Source organism: Impatiens glandulifera, chromosome 8, assembly GCF_907164915.1.
Source record: "Impatiens glandulifera chromosome 8, dImpGla2.1, whole genome shotgun sequence".
NCBI lineage: Eukaryota > Viridiplantae > Streptophyta > Magnoliopsida > Ericales > Balsaminaceae > Impatiens > Impatiens glandulifera.
The window spans coordinates 5,578,836-5,600,123 of record NC_061869.1 but is presented as its reverse complement, the minus strand read 5'-3'; the positions used below and the strand labels follow the sequence as shown (position 1 = coordinate 5,600,123).

Below are 21,288 nucleotides of genomic sequence, written 5' to 3'. Positions count from 1 at the left end.
TTGAATAAGTATTAATTATTATTTTTTTTAAAAATTAAAAAGTATTAATATATATAAATAAAATAAAAAATAATAATTTATAATATAAGATATTTTAATATTTTATTAATGATTTAAGTAAGAGGGGTGTAAAGTAATGTTTGATTTTGTTTGAATTTTTCTATGAAAGCTCAATTATAAAGTCTCATGTAAAAAAAAAATCATAAGTGAGAAGTTAAGAATATAATTGAATATTAAATCTTTTTATCTTATACAAACAAATTTGTCAAGAATCCTATTGAATATTTGAAGTTAATATTAAATCTTCTTTAAATTATGTTTCATGGTTCTTTTGCAAAAAAATAATGAATATATTAAATCTTTTTTTGACAAACTAATAAATTACAAGAGAAAAAAAGGCAATAATCTATAAGAGATAACCTAATAATATTGATCATCTTAATAAAAAAAATGAATTAAGAGTCCCGAATCAGTATTCAGGACCTTCATAAACTTCTCCACTTATTAATAGAAATAAATAGTTTTTAATTAAATAATTGATGACTCTCAATTCTGAGTAAAATACATTTCTCTTTATTATTATTATTATTATAAAAGAAATTGGTTAAATACGGTCTAATAATTTAATTATTGACATTATAGATTATTCATAACAATGACTTTTGAATGAAAAAAAAGATGACAAAAACACAAATGTGTTGTTGATGACAATAACGCTATGTGACCATAACTGCATATTCTGATAATAATTATATTACGTCAAAAATCGATCATTTTCGATAACGATTTTCGTTACTTAATAGTCGCGCCACATAACTCATATTTCTCTCAAATCTCGAATAAGATGAAGACCAAAATGATAGACTTGATTATAATGAATTTAAAAAACATCGATTTATAATAGTTTTGACTTTTTTAGAGTCGCAACCTAACTAATTTTTCTTTTCGAGAAATTAGAAAAAAATATATTTTGTGTTCAATCATATTTTAGAGATTTTATTCTCTGTTCGGTGCTTGATTACACGTGATAAAGAGTTCTCGCACTATATTTTCATGTACTTATCATATTGCCGTCTATATTTTAAAATTCTGACCATTTAAAAAAAATATTATTTTATATCTTATTTTTGTATTTAATCTTAGAACATGTATTTAAAGATAATTCAAACTTAAACATATACCTAGTTTGTATACGTCTATATCACAAACCTTAATGTTAATGTTAGTTATATGTAACGGTAATGTTTCATATTTGAAGTACGAACAACTCTCCTTTGCGTCCCCATTAACAAAGAGAAACCTATTTATGTACTCATAATAAAGAACTATTCCATATAAGGAAAATTTAAGAAAAAAGATTAAAAAATCGTTCCATCCTGAACATTGTCTCGCATCTTCATTGTCATTTGTCTTCTTTCTTTTGTTTAGAAATCGATAGCCGGAACTTTACCAAATTAATGTATGTCTATCTTTGTTTTATGGAGAGAAAAACAGGTTGGAGTAGGAAAAAAAAAAGGGAAAGGGGTTGGCTTCTGGGAAAAAGGAAAATAGTATTAATGAAGGTATATAATCTTATTTTAAAATAATTTAGTATATTAAAATTATATAATCTATAAATTAAAAATAATAATATTATATAAAAGGAAACTAAATACTATAGTATTTACATATCTAAGATTAACTCAAACGTGAAGAGTTATGGTTAGATTATAAAAAAAACTGACTAGGTAAATTTGTGTTTTCTTTTTTAAATTCAAAAATAAATAAATAAAATCATTATATTTATTTAAAGATATTCAAAATAAGTCAAGCACCGTTTAAGTGTCGCGATCAATAAACTAAGCGTCAGGAGAATAATTTTTTATTATTTAAAAATGGTCAGCAAAATAACTTTATAATTTCTGCTTATAATTTTTGATTATTTAGTAACCACGCTAAGAATGTAATTTCTGCTTCAACAAAGAGAAGTATCATCCACCAAAACTCCCATTGTTGGATCTCGTAATTTTGCAAGTGACATGAATTTGTGAAGTATAATGCGTAGTTCACTGAAGTAATGTGAATCCCCTGTGCACATAAACAAATTAGCAATTAAGTTGTATATCATATCATTAAAATATTCCTCTCAAATAATCACACAAAATAGGTTAAATTTTTGTATTAATCTTAGATTTTTGTGTGCTAATTTATATATATAGGCAAAAATATGGAGGAATATTAAGAGAGATTGATTTAATTAATGACATTAATGGTTTTGTGGGATTTTTCAAGGCTACCTAGATTTAATAGTGATTAAAGTTGATTACGGCTTTCATCATTTCCGAGTAATTCATCCAATTGAGACACGGCTGATCATCATGAGTTAATTAGAGAGCTTTGTTTGATCTTGCCTTTTCTAATTTTAAGTTTTTTTTTTTCAGTGATGGTTAAAATTTTATAAATATAAGTAATATGATTAAAACATAGGGTTGATACTGTTGGGTTTTGGGCTCATATTTAATTAGAGTTTATATATTGTAATTAGACTTTAAGCCTTTATTGGGCTTTAAGCCTTTATTGGGCTTAAGAGTAGTAGTTTGGTCTTTTGGCTTTTAATGTACTCCTATAAATAGAGACATTGTAACCTAGGGTTACTTGGATCATTATTCCATGGAATATCAATAGAATGGACGACTCTCCGAGGATGTAGGCATTGTTGGCCGAACCTCATTATATCTTGTGTTCTTTATTATTTTTTACCACTTTATCTTTATATCTTCTTTTATCATGTGTTTAGATTAGATCGTTTCTCAACAGATACAAAAATATTTATCTTGATAGTTAACTTACTCAAAAGAAAATATTTAATGTTAAAAAAAATAGAAAATGTCTTATTTTTCGGTAAAAAAATATTATACGTGTATCAAAGCTTCGGTAAAATTTGCTATATTTTGTTTGTGTCTCATTGAAGGTATGAAGAAGCAAAGAAAAATCAATATTTCAAAGATAATAATGAAATAAATTTTGTTGTAATTAAAAACATAAAAAGAAGAAAGGAAGACCAACATATCCTTATCATTAAGAGATTAATTCATATATAAAAAAGATCATTTTGTAGTGACTATCCCTACAATGGTAACATCAGTTTGAATAACACAAACATCATTAACCAAAATTTCATTTTTTAAGTCTTCAAACTTAGTTAATGAAATGATGTGGAACCCCAAAGCTGGATACAAATCATCAAAGTGAGCATCCCCTGGACGGACAAAAACAAATTAATCATTATAACATTAATTATTCTAATAATCATTTGTTTTAAGTTAATGTTAGTTAATATGATCAAACAAAGTACATACCTCTGGATTTAATGATATCTGACTTCAGCACATTTTGGATGCCAATAGTATAATTAACAAAGACTTTAGTATCCGAGGGAAGATTAGACTTGTCCAAACATAGATAAGCCGAAATGCTATTCTACCTACCTTCACTACTCCCCTTAGGATAGAGCTTGATCCACCTAACATGCAAATTAATTTATTTATGTCTATATATATAGAAAAATAGAAGAAAGTACTAAAGATATACTCACCATTTAAAATCTCCACAAGTGAATTTGTCGGACTAATAATAATCAAGGGAGAGAGTAGAAAAAGATTTGATTTTCCAAATGTGGGTACAATTAGTCAAAGGATCATTAGCTCCTTTACCCAATAAAGACAGCACATTCACTTTGTTGATGGGCTGTTTTATTAGAAACACATCGGCACCAAACACACAAGCATCACCCAAGTATCCATTTGAAGAATCATTAAAGACTTCAAATTTAACGAATCTCGTGATACCTCATAGCAGAAAAGCGCACTAGCGAATAATTTGTTATGAAATGAGTACTCAAATCAATTCTACAAAGATGTTAATAAGTTAAATTAATGTATCCTTGATCATAACAAGGGGTTAGGTTATATGTACCTGGGACAGTATAATACTTATCACGAATTTGATCAAACACAAACAAATTGACCACAGCCGTCACTACAACAAAAATGACTTTCGGCGACGCATAAAAAGACTTCTGCCAACCTTTAAAAGCGTCGCCAAAAACATTACCGACACTTATTCTTGCGTCGCCAGAAGCAGGGTGGGCGCAAGTTTTTACCACGCTTATTTAAGCGTCGGTACAAGCGTTGCCGAAAAGTGAAGGTTTTAACGACGCTTATTTAAGCGTTGGCAAAATTAAAAAAACGTTGCTAAAAGTCTATTTTATTTTAAAATATGTATTTTTCTATTTTCATTTTAGATGTTATTTTATTATCTCTACTATTATCACAATTGCCTTTCATATCTCAAGTACCTCATGAATATAACCTTAAACCCTTAGGGTGAACCATATTCCAGCACATTATAACCTTAAAAACACTTCAGAAACTAATAAACTCTCTCATATTTTATATACCAAAAATTTCTTCTTTTTCTCCGATGTGGGATAAATGTCATATTCACATATTCAGAAACTAGTGAATTCTCCCATATATTTTTTCTATTTTTATGGTGGTGATAATTTTGAATAAGTATTTATTATTTTTAGTAAAAAATTTAATTGGTATTAATATATATAAATAAAATAAAAAATAATGATTGGTTAGAATTTTAAAAATAAGTATTGATTATTTTTGGTAAAAATTTTAAAAGTTATTATATATATAAATAAATAAAAATTAAAATATAAAGTATTTTAGTATTTTATTAATAATTTAAGTGATATAATAAATAAAAGGGGAGTAAACTTGTAACGAAGGGTCTGTCTAATGCGGAAAAACACACCAAATTCACAACTTTGGCTAACCTTTGTCCGGCTCAGGCTCTCCTCGCAAGAACCTGATCAGCCAACTCAATACTTAAGATTTTCGCCTAAGTAAACAAACTGCCCAACAAAAATATATTTCTCCAAGAACGAACAGAATATAAAGAAGATAGAAAACAACAATAAAGGAGTATGTTACAAGTGTAACCTGCTGACCTCGGTCTTGGCTTGATTGCGGAGGGCCAGGACCGAGAGGTGCCTAAAAATAATGTCGCAGGTGGGCGGCATGGCACCGGAGTGGCGAAATGCGAAGTGTCGAAAGATCCTGTCGGGGCGCGAGTTTTAAAATACAAGGACCGAGAGATAGATGCTAGCATGCGGGTTTGGCTCGGCATGATGAGGAGTGCCGAGACCGAGCTGAAGGGTGGTCGCGTGTGTGCGACCTAGGGCCGAAAGAGTAACAACAACCAGCGCATGGAGTGTGCGCGCAGCAGGTGGGAGAAGTGTGGAGAAGGAAGCATTAGACCGAGAGAAGGTTAGCCTTGCGGAAGCATCCGACCGAGGGGGAAAGCTGACCAAGCGTAAGCATCAGACCGAGGACCGAGGACTGAGGACCGAGTGTTTCAGACATGGGCCGGATCATTGTGCATGGGTTAGGTCTCGACCATGGATCGGACCTTGGGCCGGTTTTGGACCGGTACCCGCCCCGACCCACTTGGCGACCGAGGAGAAGGGCGTCGCTAGGTCAAGGATGGAACAAGTCTCAGCCAGGACCGAGTATTTCGGGAGGGCCCGGTCAAGACCCTATAATTTCGGGAGGCCAAGTCTTTGATGACTTTTTCAGCCACGACTTGGCCAAGGGCTTGCTGCCCCAGTCTCTAGGTTTCTCATTGTTATTCTTAAGGGCTATAAATAGATCTTGAGCTGCACAAGACAAGTTAGTTAAGTTTTGGTAGAGAAATACCCACAACTAGTGAGTGTCATTTTGTGTGCAGCCTTGAGAATTTATAGTCTTCTTTGTAATCGATATTTGTGAGTGAATATATTATAAAGTTGGGTATTTGCCCGTAATTCTGTGTCTTTAATTGTCTGCATACTTCTTGTTGATTGTGTTGTGAGCTTGCTGGTTAGTTTCTGTGCGAAAAACTAACATCGGTGCTGGAGTTGGGCTGTCTGTTTTGGTGCGCAAAACAGGCCGCACAAGGACAGAAAGTTAGAAAAATTTCGCTACATAATTGCCTTTGTGACATTTAGTAAGTGAAGAGCGAAATTGAAACCAAAGTCTTTATAAGCAATACTAATAATTAAAACAATAGCAATGTCGAGGAGGAAGATTAAGAGGGATTTGTTTAATTAATTAATGGCACATATAAATGATTTTGTGGGGTTTTCAAAGCTATCTGATCACCTCTTTTAATATTTTTTCTAAATAATTTGATGGCGATTGGAGTTGGAGGGGATTAATTACGGCTTCATCATTTCCGAGTCAGTCATCCAACAACACGGCGACTCATCATCATGAGTTAAAGATTTGATTTTTTTTTTTATTATAAAAAAATATGATATCAATATTTTATTATTTTTTGTTTTGTGACAATAGTTTTCATTAGAAAGAAGATCAAATCAAAAGAAAATTAAATAAAAATTACTCATTTTGAATGGATCCAATTTTTTTATTTTTTTATTTTTTTTTATTTTTATGGTGGTGATAATTTTGAATAAGTATTTATTATTTTTAGTAAAAAATTTAATTGGTATTAATATATATAAATAAAATAAAAAATAATGATTGGTTAGAATTTTAAAAATAAGTATTGATTATTTTTGGTAAAAATTTTAAAAGGTATTATATATATAAATAAAAAAAATTAAAATATAAAGTATTTTAGTATTTTATTAATAATTTAAGTGATATAATAAATAAAAAGGGAGTAAAATAATATTTGATTTTGTTTGAGTTATTTTAAAATTTTAAACCAAACACGCCTAATTTTAGATTCACACGTAAAATAAAAATAAAAATAAAAAAAAGTTATAACACAAGTGAGAAGCTAAAAATATAATTGAATATTAAATCTCTTTATCTTATAAAAAAAAAATTGTGACTTCAGAAATCCTAGTGAATATTTGAAGTTAATATTAAATATTCTTTAAATTATGTTTCATGTTCTTTTGCAAGAAAATAATGAGTATATTACATTTTTTTTTCAAATTAATAAATTTCAAGGGAAAATAAGGCAATAATTTATAAGATATAACCTAATAATATTGATCATCTTAATAAAAAAAAAAATGAATTAAGAGTTTTAAATCAGGATTCAGAAACTTCATAAACTTCCCCATAAGGGCTAGCTTGGGATAGGGAGGGCAAAGGGTCCAAAAGACACTGAGTCGGGCGTGTCACAAAATCCAATTATGTGTTTGGTACTTCATTCAGTGTGATTTTCTGATGACAGTTAAGTCTCCCCTTAGCCCAACAGACCCGAGTCAATAGCAAAGAGGAACCAAGCACTCAGTTTCCGAATTTTTGTAAGAGTCTCTGCTGGATTGAAAGAACGGAATCTCTCTCAATCACTTCATCTGCTTGATACGGGAAAGGGTTTACGGGCGCGTGCATCAAGAATTGAATGGAGTTTATCTGTATTTCGATCTGTAAGTTAAATTAAAAATAAAATAAGGCTAAGCTAGGAATGCGGCTAGCTCAGCTAGTATACTTACTTGCTCGTTATAGGGGGGAGGCAGTGGAATTTCGCTTTTAATTTTATATAGGTAGGGTCGTTGGGCAACGACTCTACTCCTTTCAGTTCAGAATAGATAATGCATCGAGGGAAAAGAAAGGGTTGGGCATAGTTAAAATTGCCTAGAAACTTGGGCAGGACCATACCATTCTACATCTTGGATCTGTCACATCCGAGAAAGACATTGATTGAAGTAGAGTTTTTATAAAAATAGAATTTAGTGCTAGCAGGGGGTCTAGGGTGCGTGTTATCTAAAGGGAACACGCTTTTTCGACCGCAGTTCTACGATTGTCGGGCCTCTCCTTGTTCCGCCCGCTGGCCTATTGGGGTGAAAGCAACCAAGCACGAATGGACTTGGTTTTAAGAAGTTCTCGAACTTGTACGTAGAGATCGGACCTTCCATTTTTAAAAATATCAAATAAACTCCATTTTTTTTAAAGAGGATCTTTTATTTTAGGTTAGCATAATAAAGAAAGAGAATATCACTCTCGACCAAGTCATCATAAGAAAATACTGACTAATCTTTCCGAACCGAAATGGTAGAAGTGGAGGAATTGAATAAAAAGAGCAGAGGGCATTTAGGGTTTAAAGATACTCGACCTTTGGGAAGAAGAGGTACTTGAACAGAGGGCCGTGGTTGGGTCTAGAGAAAGTGTGAAAATAAATTACACCCTTACAAAGAGAGATTGGAGCAGATCACAGGAATTTGAACACACACTTCATCTAACTAGACTGACTCTTAGTAAATACAGCTTGGCTGATAATACGGACTTGCACGATGGTTGAAGCATTGAATCGTGTCCATGTCTACGTTGATGCCTCTTATTTGACTAATGAGTCTGCGAGCTTCGGTATTGTGTGTAGGAATAACCAGGTTTTTTTCTTTCTCCGTGGGAGAAGTTGAATCGGAATCTCTGTCACTCAAAGAACTCTCTTTCCTTCGCCCTTTGAATTTATCTAATTAATCGAAATAAATGGTTTTTAATTAAATAATTGATGACTCTCAAATCTGGGTAACATACATTTATCTTCTTTATTATTATTAATTTTTTTTTGGTTAGATTCGGTCTAATAATTTAATTATTGACATTATAGATCATTCATAACAATGACTTTTTAAAAAGACAAAAACACAAATGTGTTGTCGATGACAATAACACTATGTGACCTATGTGACCAACTGACTTGCATATTCCGATAATAATTATATAAAGCCAAAAATCGGGTCATTTTCGATAATGAGTTTTCGTTACTCGATAGTCGCGGTAAATGACCATTTTCGATAATGAGTTTTCGTTACTCGATAGTCGCGGCACATAACTCACATTCCTCTCGAGTCTTGAGTGGGATGAGGAATTAAAATGTTGGACTTGACTAGAGTAAATTTAAAAAACATCGATTTATGATAGCTTTAATTTTTTTTATAGTCCCGCCTATCTATTTTTCTTCTCGATAAATTAGGGGGAAAATATTTTGTTGTTTAAACACATTTTAAAGATTTTGTTATCTTGCTTTTAATATTACTGTCATATTATCATATTATTGTCCCTATTTTAAAATTATGCATTTTAAAATAATATTATTTTACACCTTATTTTTTTTTATCAAATCATATGATGTTAATTCAAACTTAAAATATATTTAGTTTGTATCATCTACTTGAAGCTCAAATATGATATTTATAAATTAGACATGAACTAGATAAACCTTAAATATTCAAATAAAAACATATAAGTCTAAATAATGAGATTAAAATGAAACTGAAGGAGAAATAATGACGTGTCAATATATATATTACTGATTGTAAAAATAATAAAGAGTGAGAAAAAAAAAGAGAAATAAAAAATTTGTTATTTTTCTGACCAATCAGATTGTACATTATTTATCCCAAATCTTGAGTGGGATGAGGAATTAAAATGTTGGACTTGACTAGAGTAAATTTAAAAAAACATCGATTTATGATAGCTTTAATTTTTTTTTAGTTCTGCCTATCTATTTTTCTTCTCGATAAATTAGGGGAAAATATGTTGTTAAACACATTTTAAAGATTTTGTTATCTTGCTTTTAATATTACTGTCATATTATTATATTATTGTCCCTATTTTAAAATTAAGCATTTTAAAATAATATTATTTTACACCTTATTTTTTTTTATCAAATCATATAATGTTAATTCAAACTTAAAATATATTTAGTTTGTATCATCTACTTGAAGCTCAAATATGATATTTATAAATTACACATGAACTAGATAAACCTTAAATATTCAAATAAAAACATATAAGTCTAAATAATGAGATTAAAATGAAACAGAATGAGAAAGAATAACGTGTCACTATAAAAAAAAAAAGAGAAATAAAAAATTTGTTATTTTTCTGACCAATCAGATTGTACATTATTTATCCCAAATCTCCTTCTCATGTATTTATGTAAGAGGAATATATATTTTAATATATATATTTAATAATCAAAAAGCATAATAATGATTCATGATCGTATAGCTTTTATCGTATATTGTATATGTATGTATATATATAGATTGAACTAATCTTTGCCGGTTAGAAATGAAGTTATCCAACCTTTCAAAACAATAGGGTTATTATCCAATCTAAGAACATCTCTATCAATAATCCATCTTTTGGACATATCATGAAAACAGCTTTATGACCAAAAATTTTGGTCATTGTGATTATCCATGATAAACAAAATCTTGATCATAAATTAAAAAATATTATTTTTATTTTTAAATTAAAAATATAATAAATAATTTTTAAATATAATAATAATATTTAATTTCTAATTTGCATACATAAAATGTTTTAATTATGAATAATTGTAAATAAAGGAGGATAATTAATAAAAATGGAGAAATTTATGATTTTTTTTGCTCCGAAATATAGCAACAATGATCTTTATTTATAGATCTCGAAAAATTATGAATTTTGATATATTTTATTTATTTTTTAAAATTATAAATAATACTAAAATCGAATTTTAAAGATAAGAGATAAAAAAAATCTGAACAAACAATCATATGCATTACAAATGACAGCATTTTATTGGATAAGTTTGGTTGTAATTTTTATCAAAATTTGACAAAAACCAAGACCCAATGACCTGAATAACCTGAGTGTGGTTTTCACAAAATCAAATATAACCGGCATCATGTTTTAAGTCATGCATAGCCATGCTTTAAACTCATGATCATGTATTTTAGTTTACATATATTTATTTTATTTTATTTTATATATATTTTTGTATATTAAATATTATTTAATTTAATACACTTATAAACTATTGTTACCAAAAGGTTACAGGTTCGATTCATCCGAATTTATATATTATTTTTCTAAATAAAATTATGTAAACATGCCCTTGCTTAAATAAAATTTATTTTAATATAAATTAAATTAAAAATTATTATATATAAATTAATGATTAAAGATGATATATATATATATGAAATATATATATATATATTATAAATTTATATATATATTATATAAATTATTTTAAATTTTATTTTATATAAATATACATATGTATAGATTACTCAATTACTTTTAACTCTCAAATTATTCTTTAAAATATCTATTATATATAAAATAATGATTTAAGATAATATATATGAATTATATATATATATATATTATATAAATTATTTTAAACTTTATTTTATATAAATATACATATGTATAGATAAAAATAAATAATATATATATTATCTATATAAAAGATTTAATAATTATATAAATATAAAAAATAATAATAATATATATAATATTATATATATAATCGATTTAATAATTATATATATATATATATATAATAATGATTAAAGATAATATATATAAAAAATAATATTTTAAGTTTAAATGGTTATGTTTAATAAAAAAACAAAAAAGTTGACGGAAGAAAGCAGGTTGATGAATCATTAAAAGAAATTTTTTCAACAAAATGAAATATCCAATCAACTTACATTTATCGAATTTGAAAAAGAGTCAGAAGAAATGGTTTGATCCTCTTATTTTTAGTTCTCGAACCGAGAGATCCATGAATGGGGATCCTGATGACAATTCTATTATTTCATTCAAATTGCACACTGAGCTCTTGATATATGTGTTACATTATTCATAATGTAAGCAAAGAGGATAGAAAAAAAATGAATCAAAGATCTTACCCAAGGGAATTCTTCTGTGACCTTTTTAAAAGTTGAAAGGGCGATTTGATTCAAAAAGTAATTTGAGAGCTAAAAATGAGTAATCCGAGTACTAAAAATGAAAGATCAAACAAAAATTAGAGGACTAAAAGTGAACAAAAATATGTGAGTACAGATGGACCTTTGTCTGCTTTTCGTTAGAGCTCCGGCGATGAAACAAAAAAAACAGTTATATATAAATAAAAAAAATGAATTTAACATCTCAAAACTTGTTGTTTGTTATTCCTCTGATGGAATCTGCTAGGCCCGGTTTGATCTTCACTTTCAAAGCAAAACAAATCAAGCCCATTAATATTAATGAAGGTATATAATTTTATTTTAAGATCATTTAGTATATTAAAATTATATAACTAGGATATAAAATTACGATGTCTACAAATTAAAAACAATAATATTATAAATAATAAAACTAAATATTTCATCAATGATTGATTAGAAGCTTAATTACTTTATTAAATAATATTAAAAAAAATTAATTAACAAAATTAAGGCCGTAGTGACGACCCTTAAAATAGTAACATCAGATAATCATTCACCAAGATTTTATTTTTGGAGTCTTGAAATTTAGTCAATCATATGAACTTCGGGTACCCTAATTTGGACACAAGTCATCAAATTAGTGATATTAAGCTGTCTGTATTCATAAAAATAACGCAAAAAAAAATAATGTTACACTTCATTTACATAAAAGAAAATCAATTTTTACTAAAAACACGCACATGACTATGTGATTGTGTTTTTTCTTAATTTTTTTTTAAAAAAGTTACATTTATTTCATAATAACCCAACAAAAATGAACATTACAGCTTTTCCCTCTTGATCACAATTTAAGTGTCAGACGATCAATATACTAAACGTCGAAAACATAACTTTTTATTATTTAAAAATGATCGAAGCAAAATAACTTTATAAAGCCGTCTCATCAATATGGAAAGGGAATTATTATTGAGAAAGAGAAATTGGATGGGTACTACAAAGATCATAGTAAAGAAAAATAGATAGTGGTCGAGACTTCATTGAGTGTCGGCAACATGCATGTGGGAAAAACATCATCATCCACAGCACTTATTATAAGTCGTAAACAAACATAAAGAAGGTAAAATGGTAACTTACTTTAACAAAGAGATTATCATTTTAAACATAAAGAAGGTAATATGGTTTACTAAATTATTATAATTACAAACTTAAATAAGTAATGCAATTAAAACAAGAAAAATCATTTTATAGTAACCACGCCAAGAATGGTAACTTCTACTTTAACAAAGAGAGTATCGTCCACCAAAACTCTCATTTAACCCAAAGCGAGTGTGAAAAAATGTTGCATCTTACACATCGATTGGGTCTCCACTCATAATGAATGCCTATCACAATGAGATTACCCAACCTATCTTTCAGTTCAATCGTTCTTGGAAGAACACTCCCAGAGTGGATTTCAATACAGATTCTGGTTAAAGAGGGTGTTTCATACGCTTACATGTTGGAATTTTTAGGGTCACTTGTATAATAAATAATTGTGCATATGTCATATTTAATATAAGCCAAAATAATGTGATCTAATGTGAAATTAAGTTTATGGCTTATGGGTGTATTTGTCATGAATATAAAGTGAGGATACCTAAGTGGCATTTCTAATTTTATGAAGGGGCTAAATTAGAAATTGTCAAACTATAATAACTAACTTATTGTTGGTTATATGTAACGGTAATGGTCCCCATTTGAAGTAACGTCAATTCTCCTTTGCGTCCCCATCAACAGAGAGATAAACCTATTGACTTACTCATCAAATGGAAGAACCATTCCATATAAGGAAAGTTTAAGGAAAGAATCATTCAATCCATAAAGTTTAAGGAAAGAGAAGATTCACTATTAATGCGATTAATTAAGGTACGCTTCCGCCGCATTCAGATTTCTAACAATTGGTATCAGAGCCATCCTAATTTAATTATGTGAAAAAATTATATCGGTGTAGATATATATGCATGAAATTTATAGGCATGCAATTCATAATAAAAATAAAAGCATGTTATTAGGAATATATATATATATATATATATATATATATTAATTTGGTATAAATATATAAAGATTTATCGATTTATAAATATTTAGATTCTCTGGTTTTGTTAAGTTCCTAGATCTTTAAGTTTCTGTAAAGAGGAACGGTTATATATTAATTAATATCGTATGATGTTATCATGAAGATTGATGAGAAGAGATATTTGAATTATCTCATAATTAAAATTCCTCCTCGGTTTAGGGATATTTAGATTCTCAGTAATCATAAATATATATATATATATGCATGAATTTATAGATAATTTCATGTTTTCTGATTATATATATTGGTTTTGATAATTTCAAAGACATAATATTAGGTTATAGATAATTTCATATTTTTGGATTATATATTGGTTTTGAGAATTTCAAACATGATATTAGGAATATATATTGATTTTGATAATTTCAATAAATTATGATGAGAATATATATATATATATATATATATATATATATATATATATATTTATATTTGAAAATTTTAATCGAATATATATATATATATAGATTAAAGGATATTTAAATTTTACCATTAAGATTAAAAGAATATTTTGAATTTTCTCTTTTCAATTATTTTGGAATATATGGATATATTGATTTTTCCAATAATATGGAATAACTTATTACAAAATATAAAGATTTATGATATTATTTAATAAGGTTTACTAGATTTATGGTTAATTAAGATTCTCGTTTAGATTTTCTCGTTAAAGGAGGAATTATCCGTTTTAAATTGACGGTTGATATTGGTTTAGATTTTCTCGTGTTAAAGGGAGAAATTCTCTGTTTTAATTTAGATTTTCTCGTTAAGGGAAAAATTCTCTGTTTTAATTTAGATTTTCTCGTTAAAGGTAGAAATTCTCGGTTTTAAATTGACCGTTTTAAATTGACGTTGATATTTGTTGTTAAGAGATTAAATAATATATAATATATATTATAAATGAGAAGAGAATTAAGGAATAATGTTTAAGGTTAAGTATATATATATATATATAAATCAATATATAATAAAATTTTAATTATATCCTTTATTTTAGGATTAAAAGATTAAGGTTAATGATTATTAATAACTTAATTAATAATTGGATTTAGGCTAATATTTGAAATTTGGTCAAATAAATCTTGAAGATTTATTATTTAATTTAATTTAATTAATATGAGGCATTACAAATTTCAAAATAAGTAAGATTTGGCCTATAATATAATTTTATTTTTTATAATAAAATAAATTATATGTTTCTGGGAAAATTATATATTATTGATTTGAGTTATATACAATAATATAACATTTAAATTTAAATTAATGATATTATTGTTCATTATTTGGATTGTATTGATTGATACAAATAATCACCAAAGTGACAATGTTTGTTGAAATTAATTCAAGACAATTTTGAATGGTAGTATTGTGTAATTCATTTGATTATATTATTTGGCCCAAAGGCTGATAATTAATTGACAGAATTGCATTAATACTTGTGATGATAAATATGTAATAATTATAAAGTCTTATTTATGTGAATAATTAATCCATCCAAAGATAGATTGATTATTTGACATGTCTTATTATTAATGTTTGATCATTACACCAAAATATTATTAGCAATTAATATTACTGTCCAAAGACTTGATATTAATGTTGCATTAAGTATTTTGAGATGGGATAAATCATTATTTGAATTTAATTGTTACTTAAGTTTATAAATGTGAGCAACTATTTTATTAAAATATTCTAAGTGATTAAGGGCTATAATTTTTTATTATGTTAAGTTAAAGATAGTTTTTTTTTAGACGAGACTGCAATATATTTTTGAGGATATTGAGTTTGAGGGGAGAAATGATTGTGTCTTTAAAACTGATTTAGATCAATAATTCCTATTGTGGAAGATTTGATTTATATCTCAAGTGTTCTTGACATTGATAAGAACTTTATTGATATTGAAATCAAGAGTAACAAGACAATATGATCAAACTCATTAAGTACAAACTCAACAACCTCAAAATCAAGTGTCTTTATGACAATCCAATTTAATTGAATTACTCTTTAAGAATAATTTATGGTACTCGTTACATATTTTGATATGGAGCTTCACCATAGTAGATGTTAAGGGGTTTTTCAATAGAGACATTGAAAAACAATTTGGTGCAATGAGAATACTTTGTGTCGAGAGACCAAATTAATATGGTTTGCAAATTAAAGAAATTCATCTATAGACTTAAAGAAGCATCTCGTTAGTGATACCACAAATTTTACAAAATAATAATTCTCTCTTTTGGTTTTGAGGTGAATTTAATTGATTATTTGTGTATCACATGTTTAGTGGGAGTAAACGTCTATTTATGGTTTTATATATGGGTGACATTTTGTTTGTCACAAATTTTGCTTGACATTAAGTAGCCAATACTTATGAAATATTTGAAAAGAATTAAGAATTAAATGCTCACATATAAGAAGTCGGAAAGTCTTGAGATCATTGAGTATTCTGACTCCGATATTACGAGATGCCAAAATAGTATGAAATCTACTTCGGATAATATTTTTCGCTAGCTGGTTTTGTCGTTTCTTGAAGAAGTGTCAAACAAACACTTATGGCGTCATCCACTATTGCAGCGAAATTTATGACATGTTACTAGACATCAAATTAAGTGATTTTGACATCAAGTTTATTTAATGAAAGAAATGATACAAAGTGGATAGATTTCTATAAAAATATATATGTACAAACTCTATGGTTATGAACCTATTGGCAATAGGTTTATCGTCTAATGTCTTTCATAAGGATATTACTCGTATGAGTGTCGTAGAGATCAACGATCTCTAACTTCAGTGGGAGTTTGTAATTTTGACATCTTCCAGTTTAATTATTTTATAGATATTTATAAAGTTTTTATTCTGATCAGAACTTAAGTATTATTCAGTTCATTACACTTTGTATAATTATGTTTAAAGTATGATCTCACTAAAGTTAAGTAGGACCAGTTGAAAATTGACATGAAAAGATCACCTTGCATGGAATTTTCATTCCTCACATTCATGATATGATTTGTCAATTAATTGTATTGATTTATGTGATCATTGTTGGGTCTAGTTGTGCTTAAATACAACGACGAGCTCTTTGGTTCTATATTGATATAATTAATTGATAAAATTGTTTAATACAACATATGATTAAGATGACATAAAACTTCAGGCGCATTATGGTTGATACATTTATTTTTGTACATACGTGACCCAGTGGGAGATTGTTGGAATTTTTAGGGTCACTTGTATAATAAATAATTGTGCATATGTCATATTTAATATAAGCCAAAATAATGTGATCTAATGTGAAATTAAGTTTATGGCTTATGGGTGTATTTGTCATGAATATAAAGTGAGGATACCTAAGTGGCATTTCTAATTTTATGAAGGGGCTAAATTAGAAATTGTCAAACTATAATAACTAACTTATTGTTGGTTATATGTAACGGTAATGGCCCCCATTTGAAGTAACGTCAATTCTCCTTTGCGTCCCCATCAACAGAGAGAGAAACCTATTGACTTACTCATCAAATGGAAGAACCATTCCATATAAGGAAAGTTTAAGGAAAGAATCATTCAATCCATAAAGTTTAAGGAAAGAGAAGATTCACTATTAATGCGATTAATTAAGGTACGCTTCCGCCGCATTCAGATTTTAATTTCTCACATATTGAATTAGGATCTAATTAGGATAATTCTAACATTACATTGCTGAATCAAATTTAAGAGGTTTCCCTAGCGCACTAGCTATGTATCCCAAGGAAATTCCATTACATAAATGAGGACGAACATTCTTAAGCATCCAAAATGTGGTTAAGTCGGAGATAATTCAATTAAAATGTATGTATTTTGTGTTATCATATTAACTAACATAAATTTAAAACAAATAATTATTAGAATAATTAATGATATAATGATTAACTTTCTTATGTGCGTGCAGGGAAGCATCACTTTGATGATTTGTATCCAGCTTGGGGTTTCCAGAAGTTCATTTCATTAAATAAGTTTGAAAACTTAAAAAACGAAATCCAGGTTAATGATGTTTGTGTTGTTCAAGAAGCCGATGTTAGTCACTACAAAATGATCTTTTTTAAATATGAATTAATCTCCTAATCATCCGGGGGATATGTTGGGTCGTCCTTTCTTCTTTTGATGTTATTAATTAATATAAAATTTCTTTCATTATTATATTTGAACTATTAGTTTTTTTTTCTTCTTTTCATACATTGATACAAACAAAATATTAAATAAAACAATATATAGCCAAATAAATACAACAACCGTTAAATTTAACCGACTCTATAACGCAAATAATGTAAAATCTTACATATATTAGAGAGGAAGAGAACAAATAATAGATAAGATCAATAATATATATTATAGTGGCAATATATATAATTTAATGTGTGGATTGTTTCGATGACTTTATATAATTTTTGTTGAGAAATTTTGAGAATCAAATTTTTTTTTTTTTTTTTTTTTAGAACGGAGAATCAAATTTATATATCTAAGATCTTGTTAAAATTAACTGATGATATGTGTATTAAAAAAAATGTATTATGACTAGTCGTTTGTCAAGAAAATGTTGAATAAACAACTTACTTACTTTTGTATTGTTAAGCGGTGAATAGTCTTTTGTGGAGTATTATAAAATTTATTGGGTAGGCCTATATATTCTGGTTAGCTTCCTAATTATTTTTTAGTATTCTATCTGGTTTAAGAGAAATTGTCAAACTTTTAATGATAATAGTAATATGATACGTATCATTCACAATACTATTATGACGTTTTTTGTCGGAGAATTAATTGTTTTTCTCAAAAATTTATGAGTCCAATAACTTATTAAGTATTATTTATTTCTTATTTTATTTTAATGTTATTATTTGTCTTTGTATTTAAATGATTTTTTTTACTTGTAATATACATGAATATATTTATATATATATATATAATATAATTAATATTATTATATATTTAAAAATTGGGAGTCATGGATGGGATCCTATTTATGGATTCCCTTAGTTCCGTTTATTTCCTCGTAAGAGAAGGCAATGGTCTTATTTAAAAAATAAATAAATTATCATTTCGTCCTCGAGAATCAGATTCTTTATAATGAAGTCTTTAAAAGTACATTTTCAAATTAATACTTCATTTTTACAAAAATTGAAAGAAAACCATTTTCTATCTTCTTTGTCATTTTCTTTTGGGCACTTGTTCATGTTATTAGAACAACGACTATCTATTGCTTTTTGTAATGGTTTGAAAAGTGAAATATTTAAACAAAATAATTTTATAAAATAACTGGAACAAGGGAAACAAATTGTGAATAATTTTAAAATAGGCTGCTAAACCAGTAAACGTCACTAAATATTAAACTGGCTGTTTAATATTAGCATAACAAGCGTCGGTAAAATTGGCTAAACTTTGTTTGTGTCTCAATGAACGTATGAAGAAGCAAAGAAAAACAATATTTCAAAGATTAGTGAAAGAAATTTAGTTTTAATTAAAAACATCAAAATAAGAAAGGAAAACCAAAATATCCCTTACAATTAGGAAATTAATTCACTTTATATTGACAATCCCTACAATGGTAACTTTAGCTTGAATAACACAGGTATTATTCACCAAGATTTCATGTTTTAAGTTTTCAAACTTAGTTAATGAAATTAATTTCTTGAACCCCCTGCCTATAGACAAATCATCAAAGTGATGCTCCCCTGCACGCAAATAATTAAGCAAATTAATCATTATATCATTAAATATTCTAATAATGATTTGTTTTAAGTTTATCTAAATTAATATGTTCACACAAAATACATACCTTTGGATTTAATGATATATGACTTAACCACATTTTGGATGCCAATAGTAAAATTAACAAAGACTTTAGTATCCGAGGGAAGATTAAGCTTATCCAAGTATAGAAAAGCCGAAATGCTATTCCCCGCACCTCTACCACTCCCTTTAGGATAGAGTTTGATCCACCTTATAACATGCAAATTAATTAATTAATTTATAACAGAAAAGTATTTATGTAGTTAAATAGAAGAAAAGTAAGGATATATATATTAACCATTTAAAATCTCCGCAAGTGAATTTGTCAGACTCGTAGAAATCAAGGAAGAGACTAGAAAAATATTTGATTTTCCAAATGTGGGTACAAGTCAAAGAAGGATGATTAGCTCCTTCACTCGATAAAGACAGCACATTAACCTTGTTGATGGGTTGTTTTATTTGAAAAACATCGGCACCAAACACACAATTATCACCCACCAAGTATCCATTCGAAAAATCATTAAAGACTTCAAGTTCAACAAATCTCGTGATACCCCATTCCAGGTTTAAAGCAGAAAAGCGCACTACCGAATAATCTGTAGTGAAATGAGTAAGTACTCAAATGAATTCGACAAAGATGTTAATAAATATAATTTTTAAAGTTTATAACTTATACGTACCTGGGACAGTATAATATTTAGCACGAAATTGATCAAACACAAACAAATTGATCACAGCCGTTACTGTCCAACCGTTGGGGAGAGATGAGGTATCCACCAATTGTATATATATGGAAATATGACCATCCCCTCCTTTCTTCTTGTTCCCATTAGGATAGATATGCAATCTCCTAAACCGAATATAAATTAAACTATGAATAATAATTAACTTATAATAATATCATATTGCATAATTTTTTATAAAAATGAAACTAACCACGTGTTGTCTTCAACTTTAAAATTAACAGAAATGTATTTAGATATTGTTGGGGATTTAGCTAATATGTTTGAGAATGACACCATTTTGAGCGTGTAATGCATCGGCTGAGCATCTCTTCCTGATTTATTGATAAGAACAATAACAAAAAAACACAGAAATCGAAAGAATTAAACAAAGACCTTGTAAGAGTGTGGAAGGGAAATCCTTGAACCTAAGACCCATAGTTTAGTAAGTGATCAAGATCTAAAGAATTTGTTTATTGAACCTAAGACCCATACATAAATAATATGGAGGAAGATTATAAGAGAGATTTTATGGGGGACGGGTTTGCAAGGCTATCTGATCAACTCTTGTAATAAGATTTGATGGTGACTGGAGTTGGAGGGGAACCAACTAGGCGGCTGATCATCATGATCAGTTTAAGATTTGATTTTTTTTTATAATTTTTTGGTTTTTTAAATGATAAAAAAATATGTTATCAATATTTTATTATTTTAAAAATGTTACAGTAGGAAACTACAAAATATAATTTAATATTAATTTTTTTTTTATCTAATTGCATGCGTCTAAATAATTCAAACATAAACATGTTTAGTTTGTATTATTCTATTTATCGGCACGCGTCAATATCACTCTGTACAATAAAAAAAAAAATTGGAACTCACCTATACTAAGATAAGGTTTTTAATTAATCACTTTTCATCTATCACACCATTCATTTAATTAACCAAAATACTAAAATATTCTTTAT

General features: G+C 27.8%; 1 protein-coding gene across 1 annotated transcript; it reads right to left on the bottom strand.

Moving 5' to 3' along the window:
- Positions 1-1,954: 1,954 nt before the first annotated feature.
- Positions 1,955-20,759, bottom strand: LOC124912775. The gene is made up of 6 exons (XM_047453423.1): positions 20,717-20,759; positions 20,535-20,655; positions 20,279-20,448; positions 19,897-20,194; positions 19,645-19,808; positions 1,955-2,067 (listed from the first exon to the last, which is right to left on the bottom strand). Exons 1-6 carry the CDS (start codon positions 20,757-20,759, stop codon positions 1,955-1,957), a joined length of 909 nt encoding a protein of 302 aa, XP_047309379.1.
- Positions 20,760-21,288: the final 529 nt, after the last annotated feature.

Excerpts from the sequence above, each read along its gene's own strand:
- LOC124912775 (XM_047453423.1), bottom strand. The coding sequence starts at position 20,759 with ATGGGTCTTAGGTTCAAGGATTTCCCTTCCACACTCTTACAAG. Across the intron at positions 20,449-20,534 it reads AAAGTTGAAGACAACACGTG|GAGATTGCATATCTATCCTA; the intron begins GTTAGTTTCATT and ends TATTCGGTTTAG. Across the intron at positions 2,068-19,644 it reads ATATATCATTAAATCCAAAG|GGGATTCACATTACTTCAGT; the intron begins GTATGTATTTTG and ends TTATGTGCACAG.